General features: G+C 51.2%; 1 protein-coding gene across 2 annotated transcripts; it reads left to right on the top strand.

Moving 5' to 3' along the window:
* Nucleotides 1–4,917: 4,917 nt before the first annotated feature.
* On the top strand, nucleotides 4,918–19,054 carry CILP (cartilage intermediate layer protein). Of its 2 annotated transcripts, XM_024128877.2 has the most exons (9): nucleotides 4,918–4,995; nucleotides 6,889–7,059; nucleotides 8,942–9,034; nucleotides 10,023–10,292; nucleotides 11,554–11,736; nucleotides 12,133–12,447; nucleotides 13,217–13,325; nucleotides 14,006–14,163; nucleotides 16,002–19,054. In XM_024128877.2, exons 2-9 carry the CDS (start codon nucleotides 6,999–7,001, stop codon nucleotides 18,365–18,367), a joined length of 3,555 nt encoding a protein of 1,184 aa, XP_023984645.1. In that variant the 5' UTR covers nucleotides 4,918–4,995; nucleotides 6,889–6,998; the 3' UTR covers nucleotides 18,368–19,054. The 2 variants fall into 2 exon arrangements, with proteins under 2 accessions (XP_023984645.1, XP_028351663.1); XM_028495862.1 differs by lacking the exons at nucleotides 8,942–9,034; nucleotides 10,023–10,292 and having other exon boundaries at nucleotides 4,958–4,995.
* The last annotated feature ends 70 nt before the right edge of the window (nucleotides 19,055–19,124 follow it).

Genomic DNA, 19,124 nt, shown 5'->3' with positions numbered 1-19,124 from the left:
TAAATGATAATCATTTATCATATCCCCTGAATTCTGTAGGTCAGGATTTCATGTAGGGCTTGACTGGGCCATTCTGCCTTTTATGACTTTGATTGAGGCCACTCAGAGGCATCCATCTGGTAAATGAGCTGGTCTGTCCTAGAGGGTACAAGACAGCTACACTCACATGACTGGTGATGTGAGGGCTGGAAGGCTGGGCTCAGCTGGGACTACCCACCAGAACACCTACACCAGGCCTTTCTGATTTGGTGGTCTCTGGGTAGTTAGCTGGCTTTCCCCAGAGCAAGCATCCCAAGTGGAAGCTGCATGACCTTTTCTGACCTAGCCTGAGAAGTTCACCTCATTCTTGGTTTCAAGCAAGTCATAGCCCAGCTCAGATTCAAGGCGAAGGAAATTAGATTCTACCTCTTGATGGCAGAGTAGGGCAGTCACCTTGTACAAGAACATGCGCAATGGGAACTATCATTGCAGCCAACTTGGGAAAATACAGACTGTGCTATAGCCTCCTTGGGAAAAAAGCTATCTCAGAGGAAGCAGTTGAGAAATGGAAAGAGAGCAGTCCTGATGATATTGTTTGAGTCCCTGGATCCAATTTTTCCCAGGACTTCAGTTATGACAACCATCAGTTTCCTTTCCTGCATAATCCAATCTGAGTTGTGCTTTTGTCTCTTGGAACTGAAAGATCTTTTACTCTTAGCATGTATATCAGTTATCTATTACAGTACAACAAATCACCCCAAAACTCAGTGGCTTACAACAATGATTATTATTTCTCACAGTTCTATGTGTGGCTAGACCATTCCTCTGCTGGTCTTACCTGGCTCACTTATGCAACTGCTGAGGTGGAAAATTCAAGATGGCCTCATTCACATGTCTGGCTGTTGGCTGGGGGCCTCAGTTCTCCTTCATGTGGTCTCTTATCCTCTAGGAGGATAGATTGACTCCTTTATATGGTGGTCTCAGGACTGTGTTCCTGGGGAGTGAAGGTGGCAAAGTCTCTTGAGTGTCGTTTCTGTCATTCCTTTGTTCAAAGCAAGTGACAAAGCCAGCCCTGGTCAAAGGTGAGTAAAGAGACTCCACCTCATAACGGGAGAGTTGCAAAGAATTTGTGGCCATATTTAATCCACCACAGTACGATAGATAGCTGGATCACGTTAGATGGGGACATTTTTGAAATTAGTGTATGTATGGGAAGCAGGGTGTATGTGCCAGGCAGGCAGAGCCAGAGTGTTCTAGTATGTTCTCTCTGAGGAGCATATGGCTGGAGTGTCATTTCCATGGTGGCTTCTCTGAGCTGAGGGCACCCCATGACAAGGTCTACAGTAGGTCACCGGTTCCCAGGGGCAACTCTGAGTTGACGACCTACTGTGTCTGAGTGACTTCACCTCTCTGAGCCTCAGTTTTCCCTCTATAAAATGGGTGTGGTCATCCCTGCCTTGCAGATCAACTGTGAGGCTGAAGATGAGATGGTGACCATGAATGTGCCTTGTATATTACAGGATGGTGAACATTATCATCTGAGACCCGAGAAGGAATAGTCACGTTGGGCCTGCGTGGTCAGAGAGGGCAGGAGGGAGGAGAATGAGATGGGGCATTGAAAGGTGGGGGACATTCACATGGGAGGGGAGGAAGGGCTGTATTTCAAGATGGGAAGCTGAGGAATAAAACTATAAAGGCATTGGGTTGGAACAGTGACAGACTGTATCTAGGATAGGGAGGAGAACAACAGGGTCAGAGAGCAAGCTCTCCCACTCCCGTAGACTCTGGGTGTCTAGGCTCCCATACGTACTGGGTCAGCAGCCCCTGAGGGTTACTCAGAGCTACAGTCAAGTCTTCCAGTTCCCAGGGATCATTAGTGGCTTGTCCTTACCCAGGCCTGCAAAGCCCCCTCGGGCCGCAGGGATGCAATGATGGGAGCATGGGAGAGGTGGTCAGAGAGCATGTTAGAGACACAGCACCGTCCTCTGGAGCCACCAGCATCATGTCAGACCCCTCCCAGTGTTCCCAAGCTCCTTTCCCCTCAGCAGGGTGGGGACCCCTGGCCTTAGGCTTGGGTCACAGTTGGCCTGGCTAAACATGGCTCCAAGCCCCTCAATCCCCTGGATAGGGGTGGGAGTGATTGATGGGTTTCAGTGTGTTCCAAGCCGGGACTTGGAGCTGCAGCAGACTAGTCTGGCCTGCAGAAGCCCCAGGTGGCCACTTATGGCTGGTGCTGACCCATCTAGGCCAGGCCCTGGACAGTCCAGATCTGTGGCCGCCTCCCAAGCCCTGACTATCCTAAGGTCCTGGCCAAGGAGAGCAGCAGCCTCTCCCTCAAAGGAGTCCTGGGAGCACCGGGTGGGAGTGGGCTCAGATTCCACCAATCTAGCCCTGTGCAGTTCACAGCTCAGCCCCACTTGGGGACAGGAAAGGATTCTTTGATGGGGGAGGTGGGAGGACATGAGCTAGAGGGACACAACCGGCTGGGCTGTAATCAGAACCCAGGGATTCTAGCTCACAGTCCCTCAGCCTGTGCCAACCATGACAATACCCTCTGGCCACTGGGGCAGGATAGATGGGGCCTCAGTGTGAGTTCTGGGCCAAGCAAGGACACCTAGGCAGGAATCATGGCCTAAGGAGCTCCACTTTGCCAAGGCCTCACATTATAGGCTTCCCTCCTCCCACTACAGAAAGAGAAGAGGGGGGTGCATTTGGGAGGCTGGGGAGACCTCTTTCACACACTCTGGGGTTCCGTAGAGTAGAGGCCTTGGAAAGCAGCTGATTACCCTGACCTTGACCTCTGGTCCTCTGGTTTACCTTTCCCCACCTTCCTCTCCTGTCTACCTTGCTCTCCTTATCTAGACTCTGTGGTCAGGTAGCTTCTCTGGCCTCCCTCCTGACCTCTGGTGAGATTCTTTGGAGCTGTCATTTCTTCTTTTCTCTCCTTTCTGCAGTGTTTGTTGTCAGCATCTTATCAAATCTTGTAAGAGCTGGTGGGGGCCTCAGAGCTCACTCAGTCCAAACTCCTGTTACACAGGTGGGGACACTGAGGTCCAGGGTCACTTGGGTCATTGCTTGTCCAAGATCACACATCAAAATTAGCAACAGAGCCAGCACTAGGCTTTTGACTCCCAAGTTCCTGTTTTTCTCCTGTTCTTTGATCAGGCTATTGTGGTTCAGCCTTTGTCTGGCCATGGACCAGCAGAGTTCTCAGGGGCTTCACTCAGTTCAGAATTTGCCTTCACTTAGTTCAGGCTAAAGCTGCTTCATGGCTTGGCTCTGATAGTAATTGGACCAGACTGGGTCTACTACAGGATCTATGGGCCAAAAGCTGGGGGCCAGGAGGGAGACCAGGCTCCAACAGAAAAAGCAAACCAGCTCTGTGCCCCAGATCTGCTTAGGGGCTGTCCTTGCTCAACATCCTTCCTCCACCATCCTCCTCTCCCCCAGCAGCTCCTGTCCAGGATGATGCTCAGAGAAACAGAGCTCCTAAACCCTTGTTTGTACACACGCACACAAACACACACACACACATTCACATAGAAAGACACAGACATACGCACATACAGCATATACACAGGCACAGACACACACAACCACACACGCACAGCTATCTGATAAGAGTGTGCACAGCTACACTGTGGGATCATTTCCATGCAAGGCTCTTTCCTCTGAATGCATGGATACATCTCCTCCCTCTGGCCTCCCAGTGCCCAGCCTGGAGCCTGCCCCCAGACAGGCACTCAGTGAGGGTATGTGGAAAGAGCGAGCTGACACTGGTGTGGAGGGCCACACGGGCCAGGCCTTCATCTCCAGGCCCTGCATGAGGCAGAAAGCCCAGTCCAGGCCAGATGAGCCTGAGACATGAGGCAGGCCTTGGAAGCTCCTGCTGTCTCCCTGGCTCACCCTTCCCCATCTTCTGCCTCCACCTGGTACTCTCTCCTTGTGCGGCCCATTAACCAGCCGCATCAAAATCACCTGGGAGCTTGTTAGAAATGCAAAATCTCTGGCCTCACCTCAGACCTACTGAACTAGAGAGTCTGGGTGAGGGGCCCAGCATCTGTGTTTTAACAAGCCCTCCAGGGGATTCTAACGCACGCTGAAATTACAGAACTGCTGCCTGTGACAATAGGCAAACTCATGCTGCAGGGGAGGCGGGTGAAGTCTGGAAACACAAGGAGCTGCCTGTGCCACCTATGGGTAAGGCTGCTGTTCACTGCTGGTGGCACCCGTACCCAAAGTCAGACACACGCACACACACGCACACATGAGCATCTGGCAAGATCTCGGAGAATCCACATGCAGGAGCTCCTCTCGGGTCCAAGGGGTATAGGCAGGTACCCAAATGGAAGCAGGCAGGGGTAAGGAAGAACTACTCTCATCCTGTGCCCCACCATTCCTCTGTCCCTTGTCCCCTCTGAGGTTCTCTAAGTGCTCCCTTAGGGGCCACAGAAGCTGAGTAGTTGCCCAACTCAGAACAAGCACCCCCAGCTGAGAGGCCAGGTGATCTGTGGCCCTAAGAGAGCTTGGGGTATGTGCTAAGGCCAGCAAAGTTCTTTCTCTGCATAGGTGGGCCAGGGCCGGGGCCATGCGGGGGATCAGCAAGGAAAGCTTAGGCAAGAGCATCCCACCTCCCGAGCTATGAAATGCTGCCCACATGTAGAATTGCCCTTGGCCGCTTCCCAGGGCTGCTCAGTGCCCAGCCGCCTCCCCACCCATCCCTCTGCTCTGGCCTATGGAGCCCCAGGCAGCTGCCCACCTGGCCCATCCCCAGGCCCTGCGGCCTCTCCCTCTGAGGATCTGGAAGCGAAATCAGGGCCCCTGGAGTCTGCAGGGGATGTGGGGAGGGGTGGGGAAAGCCGAACTTCCTCAGGCTTGGATCTGGTTTCGCGGCCGCTTCCCATGGTGCATTGCCGCAGGCTGAGCCACCAGCTGTGCTATATAAGGCCCGGTGGCTGGACTGCTGGGGAGAGGAAGACTCGGACCCCCCAGCTGAGGAGTCCCGCTCAGGACACGGTGAGCCCCACTCCTGTTCTCCTCAGCCCATCCCTGCACCCCACTGCCTGGCTCAGCTATTCCTGACCACCCCTGATCTCCCCCAGAGAAGACTCCCCTTTCTGCTTTGGAGTTCTCTCCTTTCTCCCATTGACCCAAGGTCTTTTCCCTCCCCCACCTGAGGATAGGGGCCCTCAGAGGGTCCCAGTCAGGATCTCTGTACCTCTGGGCACTCTGCTTTTTTCCTGCGGTCAGCCAGTCTTCTTTATCCGAGAGTTCTGGGACCCGTGGGATGGGGAGCCTCACACGCAGAGCATATGCCGAGGAAACTTCCGTGGGCTGCCAGATGGGAAATGGTTTTTTCCACAAGGTGCCTCAGGCCACTTCGGCTTCCCAGACAGTTGCGGAGCCGTCCCAGACTGAATGCTGTGCAGGCCCTCGGAGCGCTCAGCCCTCTGCTCAGAGCCTGGGAGCTTGGGGTGAGACACACAAGAGCTGGAGACCTCGGGGACACCCGTGCTGTCTGTTCTCTGGGCTGAGAAACAGGTGGTGGTGGAGTTAGTGGGCTTAGAGCTGGATGGTCTGCAGCATGGGATTGGTCTGTTCTTCTTCTGGGACAACAAAAGTACTATTTTTTTTTAATAAATTTATTTATTTGTGGGTTTTTTGTGGGGTTTTTTGGCTGTGTTGGGTCTTCATTGCTGCACGTGGGCTTTCTCTAGTTGTGGTGAGCGGGGGCTGCTCTTCTTTGCAGTGCGTGGGCTTCTCATTGTCGTGGCTTCTCTTGTTGTGGAGCACGGGCTCTAGGCACGTGGGCTTCAGTAGTTGTGGCACGTGGGCTCAGTAGTTGTGGCTTGCGGGCTCTAGAGAGTTGGCTCAGTAGTTGTGGCGCACAGGCTTAGTTGCTCCGCGGCATGTGGGATCTTCCCGGGCCAGGGCTTGAACCCACGTCCTTTGCATTGGCAGGTGGATTCGTAACCACTGCGCCTCCAGGGAAGTCCCAACAAAGTGCTTTTGAATCTTTTTTCCAGAAAGGAGGAATCTCCCTTTTCTCACCGCATCCTGGACTTTGGAGGTTGAAGGGAATTACTTTTGAATTTCCAGGCACTGGTCAGATTCTGGGTTGGCCAGAGCTCTGGGGAGAGAGAAAATTGAGCGGGAGCCTGGGCCGCTCCCCCTGTGTCCTTGTCCTATTGCCAGGCCTGCTCTCCTCTCCCTGCTCCTGCAGCCTGTAACCCATGCTCAGCAGTTACTGGGGTCCCTAGCCTCTCCCAGTGCATCCCCTCTGCTCTCCCTCAGCAGGCTTCTGAGGGAGGCCCAGGAGCAACCAGGCCAGAAACTCCCAGCCAGGCCCCAAACAAACAGGCCAGAAAGGTGTTCCAGCTGCAGCCAGTGCACATCTGGGAATGTGTTCATGGAGGTGGTGTGTCTGAAGCATCTGCACCCTTCAGCTGGCCTGCCCTGTGAGGCGCCACTGTAGTCGGGGCAGGGGCTGCATAGCCTTACTATGTAAGCTCGTTGTGTGAGAATGGGAGCCCCACCAAGGGGTAGCAAAACATGCCCCCAAGCCCTCTGAGAAGTGATTAATGAGTCACCCAGAGGCTGCTAGGGGTGAGCCCAGGCCCCTCCTCATTGGCAAGGAAACTTCTCACCCCTACTGTCCCTTGTGTCCCATCTCGATGTGGGACCCTGGCACCTGGACCCGGGGTTTGAATCCAGGTCTGCCTCATGTGAACTCAGAGTCTGACTCTCTGCATCTTGCAAGCTGCCCAGATTTGCAATTTGGGCAGGTGTCACTCTCACAAGACTTCATTCTGTCCACCTTTCACCCTTGATAGGTCAAGAAATAGTTCTGCTCAAGCCCTAAGAGGTGACTCAGAGAAGGGGAACCTGACAATCTCTGTTTCTTTGCAGGTCACTGATCTGAGAAACTTCTCAGGGGATCACATTCCAGGGACAATCCGACTCTGTGAAGGAACCCTCACTCAACTCCTGCCACGTTCCCCACGGGACCTGGAGGAAAGATGGTGGTGATCAAGGCCTACGTGTTCTTCTTCCTGGTCCTAGAGGTCACCTCTCTGTTGGGTACAGGCTAAGTATCTACTGTCTGTCTAATCCCCCACTTGTCATAATGAAGTCACTATGGTCTGGGACCCAACTCTGCATCTGCCTTAAGCCACAGCAGTGGCACTAAGACCTGAGGCTGGTTTGTCTATTTATTCATAATTTATACCCTGCTTGTTTTCCTAAAGGATTTGAGATAAGTCCCAATATTAAAACTCACAGAACAGAATCTTTTAAATGAGGAGCAGGGTAAGTGTCACTCAGAAGGTGGAAAAAAGATAAGAGGTTTACCACCGCCCCTGAGTGTTAAATTTAGCTCTGAGCTTTCTGATAGCCAAAGCAAAAGGGATCACTGAGTTCTCACAGCCAGATTTTTTGTTTTAGTTTCATGAAAATTCATTTAGACCCTGTAGCCAAATTTCACAGAGACACCAGAACCCCTTCTGTTCTCCTTGTCCTCTGACCCCATTCTCTGGTGACACTGAGTTCTCAAGGGAACACGTGGAGAGAATTTGCCTGATGGGCTCCCCAAGGCTTCTAAGCATCAGAGCTCCCAGCACTATCCTGTATACTCTCTCCCATCTCCCCTTCCTTTTCTGATTTGTAGCCACATACTCAGGTAAAGCAAAAATATGCTCAAAATCCTCTCATAAAGCAGCGAGCACTGCAGGCTTTGTGACCACAGATGCAGGAACAAAGGCTGTCTCAGCATCTTGCCAAACCCTACATGTGCCCACCTCCTGCCTTGCTCTTTCTACCCTGACAGCTGCTGTTGGGGAAGATGATTAACATTCAGCCATCTGAGGAGAAATCAGATTAGTTTGATTAAAAGAGCTCCTATCACCCCAATTAAGCAGCAAAGAGAATACTGATTTGGCTCTCTCACGTGAGAGTTAATTACCTTTCAAAGCTTTTGCAGTGCTCTGCTCTCCTTTCTCCTTTCCATTGGAGCCCCCAACTCAGCCTCTGGTGGCGTGGGCCTGGAGGCTCACTGCCTGTGGCCCGAGATCCCTATACCCTTCCTCAGGCAGACTTTGCCAGCCTGGGGTCAGAAAATTAAAGGACCACTCCTCCAGTTAGGCCCTGTGAGGGTGAGGGTGGATTCCCAAAGCCAAACTTTGCCAGGAGATGGGAAATGGACATCTATTGTCCAGGTCTTGAGCTAAAAGGAGTTGCTAACACTTATTCAGCAAATATTCTGTGCTTGGCATTGTTCTAAGTGGATTTTATGAATGAGCTTATTTAATCCCTACAATCCTCTGAGATAGGAACAATTATTATCCTCACTTTATGATGAGGGGTCAGATGAGTTAAGTATCTGGCCCAGGGTCACATAGTCAGGAAGTGGCAGAGTGTCTGGGGCTCACAGTCTCAATCTCCATATACTTCAGAGATGTTTACTTTGTGTTACCTCATGGAATCATCATGCCAACTGGACCACCATATGTGCAGTGGGAACTAATATCTCCATTTTACAGATGAGGAAAGTAAGTTTCCATTCCGCCAAGAAGAACAGGCTCGGACCCTAAAGTAGGAGCCCCAGGTGCTCAGCAGCATCCCATGGTCCCTTTCTAGAACAAGAGTGAAAAGAGAACCACCATTTGTTGACCATGCACTGCATGCCATGTCCCTTTACCTTCACCATCACCCTGAATATGCACCAGGACCCTATGATGTGATTGTTGATGCAGTTCTATTTTATGGGGAAACAGATTTAAAGGAATAAAGCTTTTGTGAAGTCACACAGCCAGTAAGTGGCAGAGTGGGGATTTGAACCCACGCCCAGTGCTTAGGTTCCAACCCCCACATCACACTGCTTCCCTATGTCTTGAGAGGCTAGTAGCAGGACCCTGCTGAGCCCCTGTAACTGTTTTGGCCTCTCACTTATCCTCCTGGCCCTCAGGGAGGCAGATGATGCTCACTCAGCTGGTGAGAAGAGTCCAGCCTGGGAAGAGGACCTCAGGCATCTTTGCCAAGCCTGCTGACCCCCTGGACAGTGAGTTGTGGCTGGAGCAGGGAGTGATTGGGGGGAGGGTTTTTACTGAGCTTGCTAAGAGGATCTCTGCAGCCAGGGAACAATGTCAGGGGTCCATAGAAACCCACTTTTTTTTTTTTAATTTTCAAAAATGTTTTATTTATAGCTACTTGGCTAATGGTCATGGTTGTAATATATATATTTAGATATCTTTTTTTTTAACATCTTTATTGGAGTATAATTGCTTTACAATGTTGTGTTAGCTTCTGCTGTATAACAAGGACCTAGAGTCTGTCATACAGAGTGAAACCCACTTTTAAAAGGCATTTGGGGACTTCCCTGGTGGTCCAGTAGTTAAGACTCCATGCTTTCCACTGCAGGGGGCGTGGGTTCCATCCTTGGTGGGGGAACTAAGATCCTGCGTGCTGCGCGGTGTGGCCAAAAAAAAAAAAAAAAAAAAAAAAAAAGGCATTTGGCCTACATCTCTGTCCAGGCAGAGGGACCAAGTATATAGGACAGCTCAGAATCATGCAGCCTCCTGATAGCTTCCAGAAATGCTGTAGGGCTTGCTGGGGCCAGAGCACAGGCTGGCAGGGAGAGAGCAGGGAGATGAGGATGGAGAGATACCAGGGGCCAGCTCACCAGCACCGGAATGCCTGGTTAAGAGAGTTAAAGCCAGGAGTGATGTGGCCCAAGCCATGTGGAGAAAGCTCACCCTGACTGCAGTGTTTGGAGAGGGGTGGGGATGGGTTCGGAGGAAGCTGGATGTAGAGACCCAGGCAGGAAGTTTCTGACATGGTACAGCCAAGGCTGCCGAGAGCTTTAACAGAACATTTGGCAATAGGGTGTGCAGAAGTGTAAGAGATTGGAGAGATGCTGGAGAGAGAGATGCGACGAGGGCCTGAGACCAGTGAGGGGTGGGTGAAGGGTATTAGGGATGACTTCCAGGGCTTGAGCTCACCTGGAGCTCCAGGGCCTGGCTCCTCTCCTACCTGGCTCTCTCTCTCAGGTCCTGGGGAGTGGACAACGTGGTTCAACATCGACCACCCAGGTGGGCGGGGCGACTACGAGCGGCTGGATGCCATTCACTTCTACTACGGGCACCAGGTGTGTCCTCGGCCCCTGCGGCTAGAGGCTAGGACCACCGACTGGATACCCGCAGGCAGCACTGGCCAAGTAGTCCATGGCAGCCCCCTTGAGGGCTTCTGGTGCCTCAACAGGGAGCAGCAGCCTGGCCAGAACTGCTCCAATTATACCGTGCGCTTCCTCTGCCCGCCAGGTGAGCCTGACCAGTCCCCACCCGCTACCTCCCACCAGCCTCGGCAAAGGGAGAGCCAGGACCTGCGTCTGGCTACGGGAACTCTGGTTGTCACACACAGACACATGCTTTGACTCCATAATAACCCATTAGTGTCATGAGAACCATAATCTTCCAACAGTGTTCTGTGTTGATGGGTAATTTCCTTTCAGTCCACTTTACTGAGTGCATGTGGCACGGTGGTGAAGACCACAGGCTCTGCAGTTGGGCTGCTTGGTTTGAATCTGGGCCTACCATCTCTACTGTGTTCCTCAGACAAATGTTCTGAAGCTCTCTGAGCCTCAGGTTTCTCACATGTAGAACAGGGGTAATAGTAGTAATCCTTCGTAGGGGTTTTTATGAGGATTAAATGAGATAATGAATGTAGAGGGCTTAATGCGGGTGAACGTCCACTAAGGGTCAGTTTCTATGTTAGTTCTTCTGTGCCAGACACTGCTAGTTATCTACATTACTCAACCTTTACAACTGACCTGTGAGGAATCTCCATTTTGACAAGTTATTCCAGGTTCAGGGAGTTTAGGTAACTTCTTGGGACGACACGGCTGATAAATGGAACGCTGGGATTTAAACCCATGCCTGTGTTTGCAGAGCCCAAGAGTTTGTGCTCTCTCCATCTCCTCTCCCCACACTGGATAATTCAGAGCCAGCTGCAGGCCTGTCCACTTCTTGGATATGCACGCTCCCCTCCCGGGATCCTGCCAGTGCACACGGCCTGACCCTGCAGGCCCAGGAGGCAGTGGTAGTCGTCTGGAGTGGGAGCTCAGGCTGAGCAAGGTCTCCTGAGTGAGGTCCGAGGCCTCCATTCTTGTACCCAGGCCTCAGACCAGAGGTGAGGAGGGTGGGTAGAGGGGGCTTGATGTCACTGAGGCCCCAGGCCCTGACTTCCCAGGGGGCCCTTCTCCAGGAGCATGGGTAAGGGTAAGATGGTGCTATCCCTGCACCTCCTAGGACAGCGCATCAAAGTCCCAGTGCTTGGCCAACAGGTTCCTCTCAGGGCCACCCCTAGCCCATTCGGTGTTTTTGTAAAACTTAGAGACACCACTTCTTCAAGACTCTTGATGTCCATCTGTTGGAAAAATCATTGCAGGAAATATAAATATCAGTGACATCTGTGATGTAAATGGAGGCCTTGCTCTCTGAGAAAAAACAGCCTCTGGGTCAGATTTCCTGACAGAGTCCCTCTGAGAGGGAAGTCAGACCATCTGCTGATCCTGCTTTGCAGGATCCCTGCGCCAAGACACAGAGCACAGCCTCTGGAGCCCATGGTCTCCCTGGAGCAAGTGTTCTGCTGCTTGTGGTCACCCTGGGGTCCAGACCCGAACACGCACCTGCTTGGCGGAGACGGTGTCACTGTGCAATGATGCCACCGAGGAGGGTCGTCTCTGCATGGAGCAGGCCTGTTCAGGTACTACCGCTGCTCTTGGTACTGGGCAGGCATGGGGCTGGGGCTGAAGCAGCCTAGAATAAGTTAGAGGGTCAGACTGAGACAGATTCATCCATTCATTCATCAAGTATTAACTGAGCATCTATTACGTGCATCAGTGGGGGATGTAGAGGATAATGTGGGAGCATAGTGCATGGTCAATTATTATAGCTTAGGGGGATTGAGGAAGGCTCCCTCGAGGAGGTGTCCTGAGCTAAGTCTTGAAGGATGAGTAGGAATTAGTCATGCAGGCTGATGAGGAAGGGTAACAAAGGCCTAAGGGGGAGAGGAAGCATATGTGAGTCCACAGGCTGGGACGTGACTGAAGGAGGGCCAGAATCCACACATGCCCTCCTGATGTGGCCCCTTCTTCCACAGCCTGTGACCTGACCTGCCCCATGGGCCAGGTGAATGCTGACTGTGACGCCTGCATGTGCCAGGACTTCGTGCTGTATGGGGTTGTCTCCCTCCCTGGGGGTGCCCCAGCCTCAGGGGCTACTGTCTACGTCCTGACCAAAATACCTAAGCTATTGACCCAGACGGACAGCAGCGGGAGATTCCGAGTCCCTGGCTTGTGCCCCGATGGCAAAAGCATCCTGAAGATCACAAAGACCAAGTTTGCCCCTATCAGGCTCACAATGCCTAAGACTAGACTGAAGGCAGCCACCATCAAGGCGGAGTTCATGAGGGCAGGTACTTAACTTCTCTGGGATAGGGCTGGGGAGGAAGCCTGGACTTTTAAATAAAAGGATTACAGTACTAAGAGCTGGCTTTCCAGGTTGCCCAGAGTAAAACTCAAAAATCCCCAAGTCCCAACATCATCTGCCAGACCCCCCATTCCTTCTCTTCTCTCTTCCCTTCTCCTCTCCTATTATAGTCCCCTCCACCCACACTGAGTCACTCTACTCCTATCTGTTCCTCAAACACACAGGCACACTCCTGCCTCAGGGCCTTTGCACTTGCTATATACTCTGCTTGGAGTGTTCTTCCCCCAGATATTGGCATGGCTTGCTCCCTCAAATGTATGAGTTCTTTCCTGGTCACCTTATCTAACATAGTCAATTACAATACAGTATAACGTTTGAAGGGCATATAGAGAGAGGCTGGGGGAATTCAGAAATGGTGCAGAATGGCCAGAAAATTCTGCTGGTGTCAGCAGAGCAGCCAGCTCCGTCTCAATGGCAGTGTTTGGGACTCTTGGCTGGTACGAGGTCCTCTTGGCTCTCCACTGCCTCACCGAGATGCTGCCAGAGAGGCCATGGGAGCAGGTCCCAGGCTGAGTAGATGGAGGGAGTGGACTTCATTCTGGACCAGCTACTTATTAGGACCATTAGAGAGGGGCTGGGTGGTGTGTGTGAAGTTGTACAATTTTAACACATGTCAAAATACCTGAGGGAGCAAGGCTCTGGAGAACCTGTCACAAAGAAAAACCCAAAACACCACGTCTCATCTTCTGTCTCAGAGACTCCATACATTGTGATGAATCCCAAGACAAAAGCACGGAGAGCTGGGCAGAGTGTGTCCCTGTGCTGTAAGGCCACGGGGAAGCCCAAACCAGACAAGTATTTCTGGTGAGTATTCTGCCAGCTGCCTGGTCCAGTTCTCCTCTTGGAAACCAGAGCTTTCTTGCATTGGGTCTGGACTTATTAATCATGACAGTAACTGATAGAATAAAGTTACAAGTAAGGCCCTGGTGCAGAGCCAGGAAACGGGCACTTACAAGTGGGGGCCAGCAGGGTTGAGGCCACCCAGACAATGAGGAAGCCCTGTTGTTGTCCTATCAAAGTTGTGGTCCCCCAGAGCAGCTCTGGTCTTGGGGTCCTGATTCATATCCTTGGGGCACAGAACCAGGTTCCCCAGCCCTAATTTCCCAGACAAGGGCAAACAAGGTCAGTGTCCCCAGTGGCTGTCCTTTACCCTTCACAAACATTTTATAGCCATTATCTTGTTTGACACTCAACAATTCTATGGAGTCAGCTAGGAATCACTGCTCCTAAATTCATAGAACAGGAAACTGAAACTCAGACGTGAAATGATCTGTTTAAGAGTCCATAGCCAGTTAGTGGTGGGGCTGAGACTCAGAATCGAGTCCCCTGACTCCCAGCCAGTAAGTGTTCTTGAATGAGCTGAGTCAGTGGTGGTGTTGGCGTCTGCAGGGACCTGTCCACCATCTGCCTTGCTCCTGGCACTGTCCCTAAGGATACCAGCCCTCCTACTGCCCCCTCAGGCTGTCCCTCTCCATCCCTTGCAGGTACCATAACAACACACTGTTGGACGCCTCCCTCTACAAACTCGAGAGCAAGCTGGTGCTGAGGAACCTGCAGCGGGACCAGGCCGGGGAGTACTTCTGCAAGGCCCAGAGCGACACTGGGGCTGCAAAGTCCCATGTCGCCCGGCTGACTGTCATAGGTAAGACTGTCAGGGCCCCTGGGGAACCCCTGCTACAGCACTGGGGAGCACCCCAGTGGGCATTCCTGGGCAGTAAAACCTTGGGCTTTTCTGGACTGTGCACAGTGCTGTGCTCTCTGGGACACAAAGATGGCACAGACCTCGATCCTACCCTCACAGAGCTGCCACTCCAGGATGGATGGAGAAATAAGAGACAAGTCAGTAAAGATGGAAAAATGTAGTTGAAACAGGAGATAAGGAGTTGTGGACTCTATAGATGAGAGCCAGAGATCTTCCAGGTGGGAGTGACTATGGCTGGTTGCTTGAGGCTTAAATAGTGGTTCTCAGCCTTGGCCCCCATTGGGATCATCTGTTGAGTTTTTAAAAATACTGACGCCTGGGTCTTACCTCCAGAAAGCCTGATTTCATTGGTTTGGGATGTGGCCTGGTCATGCACAGGTTAAAATCTCCCCAAGGTAATTCTAATTTGCAGCCAATGTTGTGAATCCCTGGTCTTAAACAATGGCCAGGGTCTGTGTGTATGGAGATGGGAGCATTCCAGATCAAGGGGTCAGCATGAGCAAGGTATAGAAGTGGGAAACTGAGGGGGCTTCACAAGAAAGGGTGACCGTATTAAAGCTGGTTTCTAGAAGTGAGCTGGAGGAGGAGAGACTGGAGGCCAAGACTAATCAGGAAACTGTACTCGGAAAGTGAGGGAGAAGGAGGGTATCTTAGTAATTGGCCTAAACAAAACCAAACAAAAGGCAGAGAAATTTTGTTGGAAGGATTTTGGAATATTTCAGAGACTCCAAGAAAGTTGAGTAACACACCTCAGGACAGGCAGGACACACAGGGCACTTGAACCTTGGCAGAGGAGATGTGGAGAACTGTCAGCAGTGGTTCCCAGCTCATTTTACCAATGCTCCCTGCTTGTCACAGTTATTCTTTCTTTCTTTTTTTTTATTCAGTTATTCTTAATACTTTAAATTTTTAATATTTTCAATTAAAAATATTTTTTATTATTCTAAAGTTAAATTTATAGATAATAACTACATATAATTTCCAAATATATATGCACATGGCCCTAATAACATAAAAGGGAAATACAAAGAAAATAATTTTGATACAAAATAGTATGTATTTCAGTATGTAAGTGCTTTGGCATAATGACACAAGAACATCAACCGAAAGGTCAGACACTTGCACTTGAATCCAGTCACCATGAATGTGATAGCTACAAATGCTGATGGATACAGGGGCATCATTTCACATTCCTTGGGCAATTGTTGTAGGTACATGATTTTTCTGAGACAAGAAGCAATTCTTGGTATTTTTCCAAGCTAAACAAAGTACAATCTTAGCTTGATTTATATAGTAGTTGCATTCTTGAAAAATTCAATGTATGGTAAAGCCATGTAAAAAATACCAGGCTCCGATAATTTTAAACAAGTTTTCCACCTACATGAATGTCTATAGAATACGTGAAAGTCAAACAGGATGCAGAAGAATTCCTTATGAGAGACAGTGTCAGGCACTGCAGAAAACAGAGCTGCAAGGCCCCCTGCCCACTATAAGTCAGTAGCACTGCCAATTTTGGTGGTAACTCAAAACACCCTCACGAAATTTCAAGACCCCTCCAATTAGGACGATTACTCTAGTGGTCTCAGCAGCAAACTCTGTTCCCTGTGTGTGAAATGGAATTAGTAATAGCTGTTCTATCTCCCTCAGAGGAGTTCTGTGAGAGTTGGGATCACACAAGTACTTTGAAAACCCTAAAGTATGGCAGAGAGGGGAGGTTGAGGTTCCCTTTATGTAGGAAAAGAACTTGCACTTAATATCCGAACTATTTCCCTCCATAGCCCCTGATGAGACTCCTTGCAACCCAACCCCCGAGAGCTACCTTATCCAGCTGCCCCATGATTGTTTCCAGAATGCCACCAACTCCTTCTACTATGATGTGGGTCGTTGCCCTGTCAAGACCTGTGCAGGGCAGCAGGATAATGGGATCAGGTGCCAGGATGCTGTGGAGAACTGCTGTGGGATCTCCAAAACAGAGGAGAGGGAGATCCAGTGCAGTGGGTACACGCTGCCCACCAAGGTGGCCATGGAGTGCAGCTGCCAGCGGTGTATGGAGACCCATAGTATTGTTCGGGGACGCGTCAGCGCCTCTGACAATGGGGAACCCATGCGCTTTGGCCACGTGTACATGGGGAACAGCCGTGTGAGCATGACTGGCTACAAGGGCACGTTCACCCTCCACGTCCCTCAGGACACTGAGAGGCTGGTGCTCACATTTGTGGACAGGCTGCAGAAGTTTGTCAACACCACCAAAGTGCTGCCCTTCAATAAGAAGGGGAGTGCGGTGTTCCATGAGATCAAGATGCTTCGGCGTAAAGAGCCCATCACTTTGGAGGCCATGGAGACCAACATTATCCCCTTGGGGGATGTGGCTGGTGAGGATCCTGTGGCTGAGCTGGAGATCCCATCCAAGAGTTTCTACCGGCAGAACGGGGAGCCCTATACAGGAAAAGTAAAGGCCAGTGTGACCTTCCTGGATCCCCGGAATATTTCCACAGCTACTGCTGCCCAGAGTGACCTGAACTTCATCAATGATGAAGGAGACACCTTCCCCCTTCGGACATATGGCATGTTCTCTGTGGACTTCACAGATGAGGCCACCTCAGAGTCACTTAATGTTGGCAAGGTGAAGGTCCACCTCGACTCAACCCAGGTCAAGATGCCAGAGCACTTGCCCATGATGAAACTCTGGTCACTCAACCCAGGCACAGGGCTGTGGGAGGAGGAAGGTGACTTCAAATTTGAAAGCCAAAGGCGGAACAGAAGGGAAGACAGGACCTTCCTGGTGGGCAACATGGAGATCCGTGAGAGGAGGCTCTTTAACCTGGATGTCCCTGAAAGCAGGAGGTGCTTCATCAAGGTGAGGGCCTACCGAAGTGAGAGGTTCTTGCCCAGTGAGCAGATGCAGGGTGTCGTGGTCTCTGTGATCAACCTGGAGCCCAGGGCTGGTTTCTCCTCCAACCCCAGGGCCTGGGGCCGCTTTGACAGTGTCATCACTGGCCCCAATGGGGCCTGTCTGCCTGCCTTCTGCGATGACCAGTCCCCTGATGCTTACTCTGCCTACGTCTTAGCCAGCCTGGCTGGTGAAGAACTGGAAGCGGTGGAGTCTTCTCCTAAATTCAACCCAAATGCAATTGGTGTCCCTCAGCCCTACCTCAACAAGCTCAAGTACCGCCGGACAGACCATGAGGACCCACAGGTCAAGAAGACAGCTTTCCAGATCAGCATGGCCAAGCCAAGGCCCAACTCAGTTGAGGAGAGCAATGGACCCATCTATGCATTTGAGAACCTCCAGGCATGCGAGGAAGTACCTCCCAGTGTGGCCCACTTCCGGTTCTACCAGGTTGAGGGGGATCGGTATGACTACAACACGGTCCCTTTCAACGAGGATGACCCCATGAGCTGGACTGAAGACTACCTGGCATGGTGGCCCAAGCCAATGGAATTCAGGGCCTGCTATATCAAGGTGAAGATCATGGGGCCACTGGAGGTGAACGTGCGATCCCGTAACATGGGGGGCACCCACCGGCAGACAGTGGGAAAGCTGTATGGAATCCGGGATGTGAAGAGCACGCGGGTCAGGGACCAGCCTAATGTCTCAGCTGCCTGTTTGGAGTTCAAGTGCAGTGGGATGCTCTATGACCAGGACCGTGTAGACCGCACACTGGTGAAGGTTATCCCCCAGGGCAGCTGCCATCGAGTCAGCGTAAACTCCATGCTGCATGAGTACCTGGTCAACCACCTACCACTGGCGGTCAATGACGACACCAGTGAGTACACCATGCTGGCGCCCTTGGACCCACTGGGCCACAACTATGGCATCTACACTGTCACTGACCAGGACCCTCGCACGGCCAAGGAGATTGCGCTTGGCCGGTGCTTTGATGGCACATCTGATGGCTCCTCCAGAGTCATGAAGAGCAATGTGGGAGTGGCCCTGACCTTTAACTGCGTAGAGAGGCAGGTGGGCCGTCAGAGTGCCTTCCAGTACCTCCAAAGCACCCCGGCCCGGCCCTCCCCAGCAAGCATTGTCAGGGGAAGAGCGCCCTCAAGGAGGCAGCGGGCAAGTCAGGGTGGCCAGCGCCGGCGCAGAGGGGTGGCCTCTCTGAGGTTTTCTGGGATTGCTCAGCAGCCTCTGAGCAACTGAGGCTTGTGGTACTTCCCTTCTCCCCACAGCCATTGTGAGACTGACACCCAAACTGTCACTCGGTTAATTTAAGCCCATCTGTTCTGGTGCAACTTGCTCGTTTGTTTCTTCATTCCCTTACTTACTGTCGTTGTCCTGTGATACTGATTGGCATGGAGCCCCCAAAATGTCAAAATAAAGCCTCTTTGCCCTGTTCTTTACAAGAAACACAGGAAATTGGCCATGGGCAAACTCTGTGGCTTTGAGCATTCTTCATTTAGTGCCATACATGGAAATGTCCTTCATTTTCTTTTTTGCATGGTTTTGCCCACCTCTACAATAATGATAATCTGATGTTGAAGATGAAATAACCAATATAAAACATATTTCTTGGCCTTGCTCCACAGGATGTAAGCAAGGCCTCCATCACAGTTCATACATATAAGAGGTGGTGAAATATTTTTACTTGAATTATAAATAACATTTCTTTGCTGAATCTGGAACTCAAGTGCATGTTCAGTGTTGTACTGTTGAGTATAGGGTAATCATAGTTCCTCTACCAAGTCTGGAAAAAACATCTCCTGGTATCCACAACTGCCCTAGGATGCTAATTATATTAGCGTGTTTCCCTTTATATTTGCTTTTGTTCTTTCTAGAAGCCCAGTGTGGCCCAGAACAGATGTCAATAAATGCACATTTTGTACTTGATTTTGAGGTCACTGACCTGTCTTTAAACCATTAAACTGAGCCAACTGCTCAGAGGGACAGAGGGGTCTCT

The sequence above is a fragment of the Physeter macrocephalus genome, chromosome 11, assembly GCF_002837175.3.
Source record: "Physeter macrocephalus isolate SW-GA chromosome 11, ASM283717v5, whole genome shotgun sequence".
Classification (NCBI taxonomy): Eukaryota; Metazoa; Chordata; class Mammalia; order Artiodactyla; family Physeteridae; genus Physeter; species Physeter macrocephalus.
The sequence above is the reverse complement of the archived record's forward strand: the minus strand, read 5'-3'. Positions and strand labels throughout refer to the sequence as shown.